The sequence below is a fragment of the Chiloscyllium plagiosum genome, chromosome 34, assembly GCF_004010195.1.
Source record: "Chiloscyllium plagiosum isolate BGI_BamShark_2017 chromosome 34, ASM401019v2, whole genome shotgun sequence".
Classification (NCBI taxonomy): Eukaryota; Metazoa; Chordata; class Chondrichthyes; order Orectolobiformes; family Hemiscylliidae; genus Chiloscyllium; species Chiloscyllium plagiosum.
In genome coordinates, this window is record NC_057743.1 from 36,008,596 (window position 1) to 36,028,048 (window position 19,453).

The window sequence follows — 19,453 nt, forward strand, 5'->3', positions numbered from 1 at the left end:
TCCCCTCCCCCACTCACCCATTGTACTCTATGCTACTTTCTCCCCACCCCCACCCTCCTGTAGCTTATCTCTCCACCCTTCAGGCTCTCTGCCTTTATTCCTGATGAAGGGCTTTTGCCCAAAACGTCGATTTCGCTGCTCCTTGGATGCTGCCTGAACTGCTGTGCTCTTCCAGCACCACCAATCCAGAACCCAGTTATCTAAAGAAAGGCAAGGAGTTCAGAATTGCACCTAAAGGGTCTACAGGGCACAATTCATGTTTCACATTCTGGGGGCCACCAAAAAAAAAATCACACAGGAGTTAGGCAGAAAGCCAGCTGCCTCTGGGAGCTGTGTATGCACAAAACTTTACCTCTATCTGTTCCTGCACCCCACAAAAACAGGAAACACTGTGTCCGGAGGTGGGGAGGGGGACGTGGGCTGGGAGTGAGACTTGCCATTCCCAGGTTGATCAGTTAGTTTTGCCATGACTTTTCGTCGTGGTGGAGATCCAGGCCTTTGACGTGATTTGACACCGTCTCAGGAAGTACAAGGTGTGCAATGTCCAGATGCTGCAGTCTCTGCTCTGTTCCTCAAGATAACGGGAAATTAGTGCTCGGTGTCACTGAGTAAGTTCCAGGCTTTTACAGCCGCACAATCCTTTATCCAAAATGTTCGGGACCAGCTGGTTTTCGGAATTCAGAATTTTTGGAATTTCAGAGTAAGTGGCAGTTTGATGGTGAAATTTTTCAAAAATCTTTCCAAAGAATAGACTTACTGTGAGTAAAATGGGCCCTGAAACAGAATTGAGGACTGCCAGTGCCAGGCCACATCCCTACATGTCACATCTGAGTGACACACATTGAGTGAGTGTGTTAACTGTTTGCATGCCAAACAACCTTGTTAATGAAAGAAAAACTTCACAAAAAAAACTTCGGACTTTGGAGCTTTTCGGATTTCGGGATTTTGGATAAAGGGTTGTCTACCTGCACTAATGCTATGCCGGCAGCTCCCTCACTTGCCAGCTAAACTTTATTCCCACCTCTATTCCTGATGAAGGGCTTTTGCCCGAGACGTTGATTTTCCTGCTCCTCGGATGCTGCCTGAACTGCTGTGCTTTTCCAGCACCACTCCAATCTAGAAGCTAAAGTTTACTGCTGTTATATAACACCTGAAACCAATCTCTGTAAAAAAGTATCAGGCAAAGTTCAGACTGGACTTCTTTTGATGCATCGATACTCATCTATTCCAACACACACCTGATGACTCGCCTCCCCTGTTTCACCCTCCATAAAATTATTCCAGCTTCTGCTCCCCATATCCTGTTTCACACCAACTCCTTATCAGCCTGATTCCTGTGGTCTCTGACTTACATTGGCTCCAGCAGTGCTTCTGATGTAGCATTTGCATCTTTGCTTCAAAATCCTTCCATGATCTCAGCCCTCTCTAACTCTGTAATCTCCGCCAGCTCTAGGAAGCCTCTGAGATGGCCATGTTCCTCCAATTCAAGGCTGTTTACCTGCCCTGACTTTAATGGCTCCACCACTGGGGACTGCCTTTGGTTGTCTAGGTCCCTAGGGTTTAGAATTCTCTTCCTATATCTCTCTGCCTCTCTGCCCACCCATTTAAGTTGTCCTTCAAACCTATCTGGCCGACAGAAGCTTTCGATGAGAGAAAGTGAGGACTGCAAATGTTGGGGATCAGAGTCGGAAAATGTGGTGCTGGAAAAGCACAGCAGGTCAGGCAGCATCCAAGGAGCTGGAGAGTCAACATTTTGGGCATAAACCCTTCATCAGAAAGCTTTTGATAGCCATTCTACCCTGTCTGCTTGTGCTAAATTCTGCTTAGTAGCACGTGGCTTTGTGTTTTTCCAAATGCTAAAGGTGCCATAACTTGTTGTTGTTGAGTGAAAAACACAGTACTGATGCGAGTTATACTGCTGGTTGTAAGTTGTCCTTCACCAATAGAAGATAGTTCAGAGCTTTGTTTTATTTATTCATGGGATGTGGATGCTGCTGCCTGGGCCCAACATTTACTGCCCTTAAGAAGGTAATGGTGAGCTGCCTTCTTCAACCACTGTAGTCCATCTAGTGTCGACACAATGGGCCAAATGGCCTCTTACTGCAGCGAAGTGATTTTGTGCCTTGTGGTAAGTAGACTCGCAATGCATTGGGCGGGGGGGAGGGGGATTTTGGAGGGGGGGGGAGGTGCTCATCATGCCCTGGAGCATAAGTGGGATCATCTGCTGTTCAGCAACATTAAAATACGCTACAGTAATTTCAGAGAGTAAACACTGGGCGGCACGGTGGCTCAGTGACTAGTGGTGCTGCCTCAGAGTGCCAGGGACTGAGGTTTGAACCCACGCTCGGGCGACTGTCTGTGTGGAGTTGGCACCTTCTCCCTATGTCTGTGTTGGTTCGCTCCGGTTTCCTCTCACAGTCCAAAGATGTGCAGGTTAGGTGGATTGGCTGTGCTGAATTACCTGTAGTGTTCCAGGGATGTGCAGGCTAGGTGGATTAGCCGTGGCAAATGCAGGGCTGTAGGGTTGGGTGTGGGTCTGGGTAGAATGCTCTTCGGAAGGTCGGTGTGGAGGTATGGGCTGAATGGCCTGCTTCCACACCGTAGGGATTCTATGAACCTGGAGAAAATGGAGCCAAGCCGAGTTCCGTTGAACCCCTGACTTCACACAATACTGGAGTCAAAATGGTTGGGGAATAGCCTATTTGACCAAACCCCGACACTGCTTGCCTTTATGCATCAGCTTTCGGAGTAGACTTGACTCTGGGGGTGAGCTCTCACTTTCCTATGGACCCAAGCCATATCACATCGACGTGACTGCAGCCCCGAAACCACGGTCTAACTTATGTCCAGCCTTATGTACCTGCTCTTGCTCCAGTTAGATTGCCTTTTTGGATCAACATGAATCTTGGACTTTCAGGGAAAAAAGGCAATAGAATGAGCTCCACAACGGCAGGGAATCCAGTGAGTGACAGAAGTAATGGCCAGCCTGAAAAGAAGATAAAGAAATGTTAAACACCTTTACCTTTTTTTTTATTTCAAAAATATACTTTATTCATAAAATATTTTGATGATCTGTACAATTGGTCATGCCATACATCCGTAAACATTCCATTTCTTGGTATACAGAGACAGAGTAATCATTCATATATACAGGTCTATACGATTACATATTTAGCTGAGGCGTCAGCAGACCTTTACCTGTGTGGGAAAAAAGCAAACCGCTCTGCCTGCCCACCAAATGCTCACAGAAACCATTTAGCTAAAGGGAGTCTACCCATAACGCCACTGACACGTCAACTAGACCACACTCAGCTCAGAAACTAACAGTGAAATGACACAATACCTAAACAGTTTCCTGACTGAAGGAATACACTATTTAGATGATCTGCTAACTAATTTTCCGACCTCACAATAGTATCACTGGTCCTGAAGCCCCGAGGGCTTTCCCTATCTCCCCAGATACTCAATCCCCATAAAGCCCACACAGACTAGGTGGCACCAAGATATCTGACAAGAATGAACACTACCCTCGGGGCCCATTGAAGCCAGGATGCTAGCCATTAGCACCCATTTCTGCAGATTAGCTAACCCTCCTGTTACAATTGTTAACTGATGGATATTGCTGGACAAGCAATTGTTTTCTATTAACTGTAATTGAAACTGCATTGCCTTGTAATTAATATGCCGCTACTGTAACCCTATAAGAACTGTCTGTATCGAAGTCCAAGGAGGAGAATCCTTGACTTAACTGTGCAAACTGTCCATTTTGTATCAGTCTGGTCAATTTCTCCTTGCCACAACATTGCGAGAAATAAACCAGTGTTCGTCAATTTCACAAATCTGTGTGTGGACTCTATTTGTAATTGAACAATTTTCCGACAACCTGTTTTACAGGTAACTTGTTGAGCTGCAGGTGAATACACCCTGAGTACCTTTCTCATTAGCGAGAATGCTTCTTATTCCAAATATCTGAGCAATCAGGATGCCAATCGTAATGAAGAGCTGGGGCATCACACCGATGGCACCTCGAAGGTTCTTTGGTGAAAGCTCGCCCAAATACATAGGGACCACATTGGAGGAGAGACCTAGGCAGGAGTATAAGAGCAACGGGTCAATTCCCATTCGGTGAAGTGTCATGAATCAGAAGTGTGCCACTGATAAAGTACAACCGGCCAGGCAGCATCTGAGGAGCAGGAGAGTCGACGTTTCCGGCATAAGCCCTTCATCAGGAATTGAAGAAGACATTCTTGATGAAGGGCTTATGCCCAAAACATCAACTCTCCTGCTCCTCGGATGCTGCCTGACCTGCTGTGCTTTTTGACTCTGACTCTCCAGCATCTGCAGTCCTCACTTTCTCCGAGTTGCCATGAATGTTCTGAACTTGGCAACAATGACCTGTATTTCCTGGAGTCAGTCAGGAACAGATCTGTGCCAGTAAATACTGGTCAAAAATTTCCATGCTGTTAAAATAATTTTTTAAAAGTCCACTTCATAGCGCTGAGAAAGAATCTCAAAATGTGCAAGACTGGGTTTAAGTATTGTGACAGCCCGTTGTTTGAAGATTTTCTTTCATGTGGCTGGTGAAGCAGATATGTTGGGTTCAACAATCCATTTAATCTCTTCAACTGATGGAGTGTGAATGGTTGTATTGGCAGTAGGAGTGACTCTCTCTGCTGACAATGGTCTGACTCGGGTGTGCAGTGTCACTGAGTTCCTCATGATCCCCCCCCCCCCCCGCGTGAAATAAGTGCTTTCCATCTTCCTGAACCCATCCACAACCAGTTGAAGGTTGTCCATGTTTTCCATGTAGGTTGTAAACTCAAAGCTTCACCAGTTACAGAGGAACCTCGATTATCCGAAGGACATGGGCGGGCAGTATTTCGTTTGGTTAATTGAATTCCAGATAATCAAATGCCGGATAACATAGTTTAGCCGAGCGTCAGGACTTTGCGATCTTGCCAGATGATCTGATACTCAGATAATTGAATGCCAGATAATCGAGGTCCCTCTGGATCAGGGCGTGGTGGGTGATGTTTGCAGTGAACCTGGACGTGTGCCTTCAACAGTGGGCTTGTGGGGGCGGGGGGTATTGTTGTCAGCTTGGAGGGTCCTTAGATGATAATAAGCACAAGTGGATTGGAAAATTGCCAATGCCACACCTGGCTTCATGATGTGGAGGTGCTGGTGTTGGACTGGGGTGTACAAAGTCGGAAGTCACCAGATTATAGTCCAACAGTTTTATTTGAAATCACAAGCTTTCGGAGCGCTGCTCCTTCGTCAGACATCATGTGACTTCTGACTTTCTCTCTATTCCAATAGGGAGGCAGGCAACTATAGGAGAAAGTGAGGTCTGCAGATGCTGGAGATCAGAGCTGAAAATGTGTTGCTGGAAAAGCGCAGCAGGTCAGGCAGCATCCAAGGAACAGGAGAATCGACGTTTCGGGCATAAGCCCTTCTTCAGGAATCAGGCAACTATAGGCCAATTAGCCTGACATCAACTTTTGGAAAAGTATTGGAATCAATTATCGAAGAAGTCAGAGCAATACATTTGGAACATCATTAATCTAATCAAGCAGCATCAACATGGCTTCATGAAAGGGAGAATCGACGTTTCGGGCATAAGCCCTTCTTCAGGAATTCCTGAAGAAGGGCTTATGCCCAAAACGTCGATTCTCCTGTTCCTTGGATGCTGCCTGACCTGTTGCGCTTTTCCAGCAACACATTTTCAGCTCTGATCTCCAGCATCTGCAGACCTCACTTTCTCCTTCATGAAAGGGAAATCACCTTTCACTAATTTATCAGAACATTTTGAGGTCTCATCCAGAATAGATAGAGGGAAACCAGTAGATGTGTTGCATTTGGAATTCCAGAAGGTGTTTGACAAATTATTTCACAAAAGAGTGAAGCCATAAGCCCATAAACACATAAGGTGCTGGGGATAGTATATCAGCATGGTTAGAGAATTTGCTAATGGGTAGGAAACAGCAAGCGGGGAATAAGAAGTTCTTTATCAGTCGTGTTCCACAGAGATCAGTGCTGGAACCGCAACTGTTTACAATATACATTAATGATTTGCAGGTATACAAACAGCTTACAGAGAGATATTGATAGGTTAAGTAAGTTGGCAAATGGAGTATAATGTGGGAGAGCATGAGTTGTTCATTTTGGAAGAAAGAACAAAAGAGCAGAAAATTATTTAAATGGAGCAAAACTGCAGCAAACTGCAACCCAAAGTGACTTGGTGGGACTGTGCACAAAACACAGAAAGCTAGCAGTCAGATGCAGCAGGTAATCAGGGAGGCTAATGGTATGTTAGTCCTTATTTCAAGGGGGTGGGGTGGAGTATAACAGCACGGTAATCTTACTGCAACTGTACAAGGTGCTGGGAATACCACATCTGGAGTATTAAGATTGAAATGAGGAGGAATTTGTTCTCCCTGCCACAGACAGCTGTGGGGTCAGAGTCCTTGTATATATTTAAGGTTGAAATAGATTGATTTTTGATCATTAGGAGAATCAAGGGTATGAGGAAAATGTAGGGAGGTGGAAATAAGAAATCTCAGATCAGCCAGGATCCCATTGAATGATAGAGCAGGTTCAGAGGCCAAATGTCCCACACCTGTTCCTACTTTTTATAGTCTTATGGTCTGATCAAGAATAGTGCCAGAATTCTGTGTACTTGGACCCTGAAATTAACCTGCAATGCCTTGGACAAAAACAGCTACAGCCTCGAGTTACCCTCAATGTTTATCGTACTACTTTGGAAAAGAGAATGCGATTGATGGATTGTTCGTTCTGTAAATATGTCCTTTGTGTCAAACACCAATAACTCCTGACATACTGGCACGAGACACTGGGGAAGCATTGGAACTAACGATAACTATCCTGCTCCCATTAGCTCTGGGCAGTGTAGTGTAGTGGTTAATTACCCTGCACTTGAGGGTTTAAATGCTGTGAAATTGAATTCCATAAAGCTGATTATTTGTGGCTAAGCTGCTGTATTGGTGTAGAAAGCCAACTGGTTCATAAATATTCTGTGGTTTGGAGTTACATAGTCATCTAGTGTAACACAGAATAATGTTTTGCATGGCAGTACTAAACAGCTGTGAAAACTGAACCCTATAGTTGGACTGTTTAAATCTGTATCACCCAGGTCATGCTTTAAGGAATTAATATCACCAGATCACAGCCATGTCATAACCCAATAAAGACTAATCGATCTGAAGCATAAAATATGTTCATGTATTGCTGAACAAATTAAAACTAAACTGTCTCTCACTCAGGGACTTCAGGTTTCACTCACTTCAGCTGACTTCACATACCTGCACAGATTCCAATCATAATTCTTGCAAATATTATTATTTCAAAAGACTTTGCTGCTTTACTTGTTCCCATCAGTATCGCTGGCACAATGGAGAATATATTGTTGAATAGCAAAGTGCCCTTTCTGAAAAATTTCACAGAAAATAAGTTGTGTTAAAATTTGAAGAGGTGCTGAGTGAACTACATGAATAACACCAAATACAGAGTCTCAAAATATGACACAGCGCTGCATAACATTGCTTTCCTTCTCCTTTCCTTATACCTTTCAATTTAACTCCCACATGGATGATCTTTTCCTTCTCATTTTCTCATCTCTACTCCGATGACATGGTCACTGAAGTAGGCCTCAAGTAAGACTATAAAGCAAAGGAGCAGAAATATGTCATTCAGCCCATTGAGTCTGCTCCTTCATTCAATGAGATCATGGCTAATCGGATAATCCTCAACTCTATTTTCCCTGCCTTTTCTCTACTACTCTTGATTTTTTTACCGATTAACAAACGGTCCACATTGGCCTTGAAGATACAAAATGACTCAGCCTGAACCTGGGCACTTAGGTATATAACTCTTTGAAGTTTGCTCACAGATGGACAGGGAAGTTAAGATTAGATTAGATTACTTACAGTGTGGAAACAGGCCCTTTGGCCTAACAAGTCCACACCGACCCGCAACCCACCCAGACCCATTCCCCAACATTTACCCCTTCACCTAACGCTACGGGCAATTTAGCACAGCCAATTCACCTAACCTGCACCTTTTTGGACTGTGGGAGGAAACCGGAGCATCCGGAGGGTGCCCACGCAGACACGGGGAGAACACGCAAACTCCACACAGACAGTCGCCTGGGGGGGAAATTGAACCCGGGTCTCTGGCGCTGTGAGGCAGCAGTGCTAACCACTGAGCCACCGTGCCACCCAAAGAAGGCAATTAGCACCCTTGCCTTCATTGCACAGACCTTTCAGTGTAGGGCTGGCAACATTATTTTGAAGCTGTACATAACATTGGTGAGGCCTCTTCTGGAATACTGTCTCCAGTTCGAGTCGCCCTGTTATAGGAAGGATATTATTAAGCTGCAGTTGGTTCAGAAGAGATTTATCAGGATCTTGGCGGGAATGGAAGATTTAAATTATAAGGAGAGGCTGGGACTTTTTTTCACTGGAGCGCAGGAGGTTGAGGGATGGCTTTATAGAGCTTTATAAAATCATGAGGGGCATAGATAAGGTGAATGGCAGATGTCTTTTCCCTAGCATGTGGTACTTCAAGACTAAGATCCGTATTTTTAAGATGAAAGGAGAAACATTTAAAAAAGACATGAAGGGCATTTTTTTTTACATAGAGAATAGTTTGTTTCTGGAATGAACTGCCAGAGGAAGTGATGAATGTTGGTTCAGTTACAACGTTTGAAAGACATTTAAAGAAATGTTTGGAGGGATATGGTCCAAGTACAGGCAGGTGGGGCTAGTTTAGTTTGGGATTATGGTCGGCATGGACTAGTTGGACTGAAGGGTCTGTTTCCGTGCTCTTGACTCTATGACTTTACAGCCCTCTGTGACAAAGACTTCCACAGATTCACTAACGCCCGAGAGCAGAAATTTCTCCTCATCTCTGTGGCACGGTGGCTCAGTGGTTAGCACTGTTGCCTCACAGCAACCCTCTGTGTGGAGTTTGCACATTCTCCCCGTGTCTGCGTGGGTTTCCTCCGGGTGCTCCGGTTTCCTCCCTCGTCCAAAGATGTGCAGGTCAGGTGAATTGGCCATAGTGTTAGGTGCGTTAGCCGGGTAAACGTAGGGGAATATATAAACGTATATTCTTTCCACGTATGGAGTCAGCTATTACGAGGGGGCATAGCTTTAAATTAAGGGGTGGTAGGTATAGGACAGATGTTAGGGGTAGATTCTTTACTCAGCGAGTCGTGAGTTCATGGAATGCCCTGCCAGTAGCAGTGGTAGACTCTCCCTCTTTATGGGCTTTTAAACGGGCATTAGATAGGCACATGAAGGATAGTGAAGGGCTTTTGCCCGAAACGTCATTTTGCTGCTCATTGGATGCTGCCTGAATTGCTGTGCTCTTCCAGCACCACTGATCCAGAATATGGAGGATAGTGGGCTAGTGTAGGTTAGGTGGGCTTGGATCGGCGCAACATCGAGGGCCAAAGGGCCTGTACTGCGCTGTATTTTTCTATGTTCTATGTTCTATGAATGGGTCTGGGTGGGTTGCTCTTCGGAGGGTCGGTGTGGACTTGTTGGGCCGAAGGGCCTGTTTCCACACGGTAGGGAATCTAATCTAATCTAATGTTTAACTTACTTATTCTGACATTATGTCCTGTGGTCCCAGGCTATCCCATAAGACGATACAACCTCTCGGTGTCTGCCCCCATGTCAAGCCCTTGAAAAATGTTATATATGTCAACAAAGACTCTTCTCATTCTTCCAAACTTCAGTTAATGCGAATATAAACAACACTACATCTCCTCATAGGAAAATCCTTCTGTTCTCGAAACCTTCTCCAGACTGTCTCCTACTCCATCTTTTTTTTAAATCAGGGGGCCAAAAGTGCACACCAGAAACTTGTATAATTTTAGCATGGATTCCATAGTCCATTCTCTTTGGAATAAAGGCCTACAGTTCATTTGCCTCCCCTATTTTCCCTAAACTTATGATATAAACACAAGACACCCCCTAATACCTCTGTGCTGCAGTCTCTTTCCATTTAACTAATATTCAACTCTTCTAATCTTCTGCCAAAGTGCATGCCTCACATTATAGCCCATGTGCCATGGTTCTGCCCACTCACCTAACCTGTCTATACTTCTCTTCAGACTCCTGCCATTTTCTCCCTTTGCCTTGTCACCTTTATTTCTGTCCTCTGTAAACCTGTCTATAGTATATTCATTCCCTCAACAAAGTCATTCATTTTGATTGTAACTAACTGGGGGCTCAGCAATGATCCCTGTGGCACTCCACTAGTTAAAGGTTGCATCCTGAAAATGGCACCTTTATTTCAACTCTCTGTCTGCTATTAGTTATCCATTCCCATCCATTGTAATATACCATCACCAGCCTCATGGGCTGCTATTTTATTAAGTAGCCTTGTGTGTGATACCTTACTGAATGCCTTTTGGAAATCCAAATATATTACATGTTCAAGATCCCCTGTATTTACCCTAGTCGTTACCACTTCAAATAATTCTAATAAATTTCTCAGGCAGAATTTCCCCTTCATGCTACCATGCTGACTCTGTTTGACTTTATTAAGTACTTCTAAATGCTCTGCTATTGCATTCTTTATATCAAACTTCACCATCTTCCCAATGATAAATGTTAAGCTAACCGACCTCTAGTCACCTGGGTTTTGTTTCCCTTACTTTCAGCAATCATTGCTGAATTTGACTTTGGCCTTTAAAAAATAATTCATGGAATGTGATCATCATTGACTAGGCCAGCATTCCTGACTACTGTTCAGAAGGTGTCGGCGAGCTACATTTTCAAACTGCTGTAATCTAAAGATGATGAATCCAATTGTAGGACATTACTTTTGGTTTCCCCTCAGATCTGGAACACGTGCGGCAGAATGGTGCCTCTTTTTTCTCAAAACATTGAAACATTATTGCTTCCTGATAATTGGCTGCTGATTATCTCTCCAGAACCAGTAGTGATTGTTTTATAGCTGCAAACTATTAATGTTGGAATCATCAACTGTGATTGAATTAAAAATCACCTCATGAAATTCATTCATTAAATTCACCAATTCCATGGTCTAAACAGAGACTTACACTTGAACACAGCAGCAGTTAGATATAGGGCTCCAATATGAAAATGTCAAGAGCGTTGGGAAGTGTCTCAAGATTACAACATTATTCGGGGCACATAACATAGAACCGCTACAGTGTGGAAATAGGCCATTCAGTCCATCAAATCCACACCAACCCTCCAAAGAGCAACCCACCCAGATCCATCCCCTTGCTATCTCTATAACCCTGCAATTCCCATGAATGATCTACCTAACACCCCTCCCTGGGCACTGTGGGCAATTTAGCAAGGCCAACTCACCTAACCTGCACAACGTTGGACTTTGGTAGGAAACTAGTGCATCAAGAGGAAACTTATGCAGTCACAGGGAGAATGTGCATATGGACCGTTACCCAATGGTGGAACTGAACTCAGGTCCTTGAGGCTGTGAAGTAGGAATGCTAATGTCTGAGCCACCATGCCATCCCCATAGCAGGGACTGGTCAGTCTGCAATTATATGGTTCAGTGTGTCATCTTGAACCTACCTGTATTCAGATGACTGCTTTGTAAACCCTTTGAGCCATTAAATATTCCTTATGTGGTGTGCTGACCTCTCATTGCTCACCTGCCCAATGTATTTACCAGTGGGGCAACCATAAGGGATCCAAAAAACCCTCCAAGTGGATACATGGAGACAGTGAGAGACCACAACACAGTTTGAAAGCTATTATCCATGTATGTCCCGTATCGATCAAAGTAAGACTGGTTGTAAAACTGTTGCATGTACTGTAAGACATAAAACATTAAGTAAAGTTCCAATAATGTACAACATTTAATCTATAATTGCAGGTCTGATTTAATTACTGTTAACTACATAGTGCTTCCAAATAAATTTTCAGTTGAGGAACATTTTTTCCGACTCTTGCAGTGTGCAATGGTGATAAGAAACGCATCGTCAGAACAGAATCATGGAGCTTGCAGCCATGGTAGGTAGCTTTGAAGTTTGTTTCTTTCCCAGGAAAGAAAGAATTTGCATTTAGGGGCTTTCTTTCAGATGTTTTGGATGTTTCAAAGTGCTTTGCACCCAATAAATTACTTCAGAATTTTAATCACTGGGGTTCCACACAATGTAAAGACCATATCTTTTTTAAAATATTTTTGATTTGGACTGAAATGAGAAAATAGCTGTTTTTAAAACTCAGGTGTGTTGAAGGATTGCCACATTTTAAAAAGCAAGTTACCTGACCCTCATTGTAATTGCTGTTTACACAGCTGCTGGTTCAAGCAGCGGGGGTGGGAAGGGGGAGGTTTGCAGGAGAATTGAAGTCAAGGGCGGGTATACATGGAGTTTTGGTAGGGAACAAATAGCTGATTGCTCCATAGATTAGTGACCAGTTACTAATGGTGAAGGCCTTTTGCCCGCTAACAGTTATGTGCTCAGCTTCCAGGCAGCCTAACAATTTGGGGGTGTGAATGTTTGAGGGAAGCCAGTAAATCTCCCCAAAGGAGGAGCCGTGTTTTCTCTCTGCACGAGAAAACACCTTAAGCCTGAGGAATGTCAGCTTGTTATTCCATCAGCTGTTTCTATCAACTGTGCCTCTTAACCAGGAAGCCAGACACTATTATAAGCAGAAACCAGTCACCCTTAGCTTTCTGCAAGCAAGTGAAAGGATCTGGAGGAGAATTAAGGAGCAACGCAGCATAACAAGCCATCTCAGCAAACCATGTAAACAGGGATCTGCCTTCTCGATCTTTGCTTCTGTTTGTGTCTTTCTTGTCTGTATCTATCTGTATGTGTGTGAGAGAGTGTGTGAGAGTGTGTGTGTGTGTGTGTGTGTGTGTGTGTGAGTGAGAGTGAATGTGTGTGTGTGTGTGTATGTGTGTGTGTGTGTGTGTGTGTGTGTGTGTGTGAGAGAGTGAGAGTGTGTGTACAGGAGGGTGTGCAGGATGTTAGGGTACACAAGAGGCAAGAACCAGAGGAAAGAATTGTTCAAGGGAGAGAGGGGGCTGTAGGATAATAGAAACAGGAAGCAATAGTGCATGAAACAACCGAAAGCTAGGATTGATCACTCTAAATTTCAAACACGGAGACCCACGTGCCAATATAGAAAGGTGTGAGGGAGCTAGGGCAAGTGCCAGATATCCATAAGCAACCAAATTTACAAAGGCTGGAGCTGATGAACAATGCAAATGATAAGTAAAAACATAAACTACAGGGTGGTGCTAGTTGTCTGCTGTGGAATCCAGGTGTGTCTCACACAGAGGGATGGCTTTTATCTAGAATATTGTTCCCGAGGTCTTGCAGCTGTGAAATTTGAGTTTCAGACTGATTTTCACAAGCCAACTCCATCATGGGTATTTCAGCTCAGTTTCTGAAATGTGTCTCTCCCTGGCAGGCATTACGAGTAAATAAACCTCATCATTCCACAAACTTCATTAAAACACAGATAAACTGGCTTACTGGTTTCGCCAAGGATTGTAAGACTTTGACCACACTCTCTCAGAAGGCAGTGGAGATGGGAAATTGAACATTTTAGGACAGAGATGGATAAATTCAAGAAGAATCAAGGGTTACCTCCAGGCAAATCATGTGTCAGCAGGCTATTTAGTGTGAGAATGTGAGAGAGTGTGAGAGTGTGTGAGAGAGAGTGAGAGTGTGTGAGAGTGTGTGAGAGTGTGTGAGAGTGTGTGAGAGTGTGTGAGAGTGTGTGAGAGTGTGTGAGAGTGTGTGAGAGTGTGTGAGAGTGTGTGAGAGTGTGTGAGAGTGTGTGAGAGTGTGTGAGAGTGTGTGAGAGTGTGTGAGAGTGTGTGAGAGTGTGTGAGAGTGTGTGAGAGTGTGTGAGAGTGTGTGAGAGTGTGTGAGAGTGTGTGAGAGTGTGTGAGAGTGTGTGAGAGAGAGTGAGAGTGTGTGAGAGTGTGTGAGAGTGTGTGAGTGAGGATTTTATCAAGGAGTTTTTATGAGTAGAGTTACAAAATTGTTTAACTGTCTCTAGAATCTATTGATTTGTAAAGAATAGTAATTCTTGTTCAGCACAGAGACCTGGCCTGTGTTTTCTGTCAACTTGGGTCTAAAAGATGGATACATTTTTGCACAGTTTTATAAAATCATTAATTTTTGTGATGACTCTGGGACTTGATTTCCAGCACACTACCCAACTGAGGCACATTTCAGTTCAACACAAATAAGCTAAGCGATCGGATAATAAATTTAATTAGAATGGTTGAGGGAGAAATATTGGCTAGGGCATTGGGCAAAAAAAAATCCCTGTTCTTCATCAAATGGCATTTTGAATAGACAAAGAGTTTTACTCTGATCAGAAGCATGGCATCCCACATAATGGAGAATAATCCTTGCACTGATGGCTTAATGCAATTATACATCCAAGTTGTGGAGTGGGGTTTAAGTCCATCACCTTCCATTTCACAAGCAAATGTTGTCCCAATATTATTCACAGACTGTCATTCTATTTAGGGCTTGCCTCATCAGTAAGTAGGATTCAGATGTCATAAGTGAACGTATTCTCTCTTTCAACACCTTCCTCACAACTGATTCATCTTGAAATAAATGTGGAACACTCCCACTCAATACATATTAGAATTATAAAATTTTAGTTGTCATTACTCCTTACTATAATCATGTAGCATTACCAAAATATTAATTTCACAAAATGTGCACTGCGATTCAAGTAGCTAACCTTAGCAAGAGATTGTTTCACTAGCTGGAAGTCTCATTAAGCAGTTCACTGATTTTTACAATATCATTTGCTGTAACATATCATTTACTGCAAGTTTTGAGGGGATGGGCTCCTTGGGAAATATATGTATGATGATGAACAATATTTTTCAGTTCAGTTATCTTAATATTCTTGAGTGAATTGAATTTCTTGCATTGGGTTATTCTGAGGCAAACATTTGGCCTCAGTCTTGCTGTTAGCTACAAGCAGCAGAATTGGATGATACCAGATGATAGATTCATAACTGGGTCACACAGGTTTCATTTACTAACTCTCCCAGTTTGTAATTACATGATTGTGTTCATTAGTGAGATTAATTTCTGCAACTTTAAGCCAACATTTGGAACAATTTATTTATCCAGTAAGTTTTGGCTTTTATCAAAATAGCGGAAAAAAAATTGAGACTAGAGAACGCAGTTCCATAAAATGGGCCATTTATTAGGTGAGATAGCACTGAAGTCTCAGTAGAAGATATCAGTTATTTATCCAGAAAACTCTGGCTTCATTGAAAGCACAAGTAACTAGAACTGGAGCTTCCTGTGGAGTGCAACACATTACGTAATGGAGAATGACTGCAGAACTCTCAGGTGGAGAGAAAACAAAGTGTTCTTAATACATAAAGTTAAAAATCACACAACACCAGGTTATAGTCCAAAGGTTTATTTGGAAGCACTAGCTTTTGGAGCACTGCTCCTTCATCAGGTGATTGTGGAGACTAAGATTGTAAGACACAGAATTTATAGCAAATTATTCTCCACAACCACCTGATGAAGGAGCAGAATAAACCTGTTGGACTATAACCTGTTGCTGTGTGATTTTTAACTTTGTCCGCCCCAGTCCAACACCGGTGTCTCCAAATCATTCTTAATGCATGAGTCACTAAAGGATAACATGTAAATACAGCAAGTATCTAAGAAGGCTGATGGAATGCTATCTTTTGTTTGAGAGGGACTGAATGTAAAAGTAAGGATATTGTGCTTCGGTGATATAGGGAATTGGCGAGACCACATCTCCAATACTGTAGACTGTCTAAGTCTCCATTACTGGGGAAGCATATAAATTTGTCAAAATTAGAGTGGTGCTGGAAAAGTACAGCAGGTCAGGCAGCATCCGAGGAGCAGGAAAATTGACATTTCGGGCAAAAGCCTTTCATCAGAAATGTGTCAAAGGCAGCTCAAAGAATGTTTACTGGATTGCTGTCTGGATTGAACAGGTTGTTTTATGAGGAAAGGTTATATAATCAACAAACTCAATCAGTGAGATTTCTGGTCGTCCGGAGCAGGGGGAGGCTCCTGGTTTTTGGTAACTCAGGGGCAGCAGTGGAGGAGCAGTTCCTGGCTGCGGGGTGAGTGTGGACCCAGCATCAGTGGCCCATCAGTGAGGTGGCTCCCGTGATGAAGCCACAGCACCTATAAAGTGACGACTTTCTTTCTCAGGCACACTTTCCACTGGAGTTCAGAAAAGAGAGGGGTGACGTGAAGTATATACCATCCTGAAAGGTGGTGACAAGACGAAGGTGGATAATATATGCTTCCTCCTGCAGGTGAGTCCAGAACAATTAAAGAATGAATGATGATTGATTGGCACTCGTACTCAATATTGAACAGCACAGTAAGATACAGTGAAAAGCTTCAACTGTCGTCACAATCCAGCCCCACTTGAATAATTTAAGAATAAAGGGATGAAGCTGAAAGAGACTATCTTCATTGCGCCGTCTCCACCATGAGCCCTGAACCTGCTGACTGACAACACTGACATTGATGCACCAAGGTCAGAGCCATCACTCTACAGGCGCTGTGGCTTTATCACAGGAGCTCCCTCACTGATGGGCCGCTGATGCTGGGTCAACACTCACCCCGCAGCCAGAAACTGTCCCTCTAGCTCCGCTGCTGCCCCCGAATCACCAAAAACCAGGCTGACCAGAAATCTCACCAGTGATTCTATAACGTTTTTACATTGAGAGGAGGGTGGAAGTGAGAAAAGGGAAAAAAATTAACCCATGATGGTACTGGGACAGAGAGGCACTCAGGAAATAAATGGGGAGTCCAAAAAGGTTAAGCAATATACAGGGAAACACTGAACACACTGGTGCAGTGACCAGGAAACCAGCACAGGCTGGTTTCTCAACTTACATTGCTCGCTGAAGGCCACTGAACAATCCTTGGAAGGAGTAAAGCATGAGGGATACAAATGCACTAATAACTTACCGTAGCTGGAGAATTGATAACTGCAACGTTATAACCATACTGGAAGGAAGATCCAAATGTTGACACGAGAATAGCAAAGGCCAGGACTCTGGTCAGTCGCTGGGGAAAAGCAACATCGTCACATCACATGATCAAATTAAATGGCAAAATTAACACAGGATATTAACACAGATAATTTTAAAAATTAACAAATGGAAAAGTTAAAATAGATTAGTTGTAGCTTTTGTGAAAAGAGCAGTTTTTTTTTAAATCATTCATCAGATGTGGGCATCACTGGCTATACCAGAAATTTATTACTCATGTTTGTGGTGAGCTGCCTTCCTGAACCACTGCAGGCATTGAGGTGTATGTCTGCTCACATTGGCTGTTAGGGAGGGAGTTCTGGGATTCTAATCATGTGACACTGAAGTACAGCAATATACCTCCAAGTGAGTGTCTTGGAGAGGATCTTGCAGGTACCGTGTTTCTCTGTGTCTGATGCCTTTGTCCTTCGACATGGTAAAGGTAACATCACTACCATAGAGCTGCTGTCTTATTCCAGAGAGACGCAGTGGGGTGAGTTTAACCTGAGGGTCACCACACCTCAAACAAAGGGCATGTCGTGGGTTTGGAAGATGTTATTAAAGGTCCTCTGGTAAGTTCCTACAATGCATATTGTAGCTGGTACACACATCAAATGAACTTAGTGGTTTGACTCTGGATCAACTTTATGGTCAAATGTATTACAAACATATGTATTTACAAGCATGTAATAGCACAGCGGTAATATCACTGGCCCAGTAATTCAGAGGGTTGTGCTAATCTTCCAGGATGTGGGATTACATTTTACTAAACGGAATTCAAAATCACTTAACAAAGCGAGAACACAAAGCCAGCCTCAGTACTGATGACCATGAAACTACAATTTGTCCTCAATCATACCTAGTTCACTAACTCCTTTAAGGAAGGAAACTGCTGTCCTTACCTGGTGTGGTTTACAGATGACCCCTTTAATATGGTTAACTCTTAACCTTCCTCTGAAATAGCCTGAGGGAGCTGCTCAGTTCAAGGTCAATGAGGGATGCGCACAAAATGATGTCTACATCTCCCACTTCTGACCAGGAGCAGGAGCAGGATTCTCACTTCAAATTCCAGGATCCCATTGTCAGTCTCCAATGGGATCAGAATCCCACCCTGTCTGGGAAGTGCAGTGGTCACAGGGCAGAATCCCTCAATGTTCAAAGGCACAGCAGAAGAATAGAACTTGCTGCTTCGAGCTGACTCCAGGAATCAGGCCCTTCAGATGGAGTCTCTTGATCTAATATGAGAAATAGTGGGATCCAACTTGGACAGTTGCCCACCTCCTCACCATTGCCACCCAGCAGCTACTCCAGTTTCTCTGGGATCTCAAAATCAACTGGAAAACCCTGAGCAACCTCTGACGTGACCTTATAATGACCTCCTTAATGAGGCTGATTCGCTAGTTCCCACTGGTGAACAGGTAGGCCCACTCCCCCACCTTCATTCTGGATATATATTCTGGGGGCATTCAGGTCTGTGGAACCCTCCAGCCACTGCAGCTGCTCCCAGTATAAGGTTATCTCATACATGTATCTTGGGACATTTTGGCCTAAATGGTTTAAGATGAAGCTAAGGCTCAGTGGTTAGCACTGCTGCCTCACAGCACCAGGGACCTGGGTTCGATTCCACCCTCGGTGACTGTCTGTGTGGAGTTTGCACATTTTCCCCCTGTCTGCATGGGTTTCCTCCAGGTGCTCTGGTTTCCTCCCACCGACCATAGATGTGCAGATTAGATTGATTGGCCATGGGAAATTGCCCGTAGTGTCCAGGGATGTGCTGGCTGGGTAGATTAGCCATGGGAAATATAGGGTGGTGGGGGAGGGTGAGTCTAGGTGGAATGCTCTTCAGAGGGTTGAAGGGGACTTGATGGGCTGAATGGCTTGTTTCCACACTGTAGGGATTTGATGATTTAAGGGACTTTCCATTTTGTTTTTGAAAGGTACAAAATACTCTTGCACTTGAGCTTTCGAGTAAACTGTTGGATTTCTAACTATTTCAAGTTCTGTCATCAGCCTGAAACACTTTAACAATTTTCAGTCAGGGGCTTTGGAGTCCAATGCCAGCCACATTCTGGATTTCTTCTCTGTGTCATATCTGTACTCCTCATGTGTCTCATCTTCCCTGCAGACATCCAATTGGGTTACAAATGAGTTTCAGAGTAACGGCACTGAGATCTGTGAGGAGGCAGGAACTGCCTGTAGAATACAACCGTCCAAGGCAGACAGCAGCCATGATGGGTGTTGTTACTATCTTGTGGAAGAAAGGAGACAGTTCATCAGAGGGCTGCAGCCTCATGGTTGACCAAAGTGGACAAATCATTGACTAAAGGCCAATAATATCTGACCAGAAACAGAAACACTCATTGTCAAAATCCTTTCCTCAGGGAAACATTACTTTATG

At 43.7% G+C, this 19,453-nt stretch overlaps 1 protein-coding gene across 4 annotated transcripts in view; it reads right to left on the reverse strand.

Annotated features, from left to right (window-relative positions):
- The window catches only part of slc2a1a (solute carrier family 2 member 1a), a 65,129-nt gene that overhangs the window by 29,300 nt on the left and 16,376 nt on the right, over positions 1-19,453 (reverse strand). For all 4 annotated transcript variants that reach the window (XM_043676168.1, XM_043676167.1, XM_043676170.1 and 1 more), the window contains 5 exons: positions 16,994-17,092; positions 11,678-11,838; positions 7,323-7,447; positions 3,933-4,085; positions 2,861-2,986 (listed from right to left, as the gene is read on the reverse strand). In XM_043676168.1, coding sequence (XP_043532103.1) covers positions 2,861-2,986; positions 3,933-4,085; positions 7,323-7,447; positions 11,678-11,838; positions 16,994-17,092 — 664 coding nt within the window. The remainder of the gene's footprint in view (positions 1-2,860; positions 2,987-3,932; positions 4,086-7,322; positions 7,448-11,677; positions 11,839-16,993; positions 17,093-19,453) is intronic.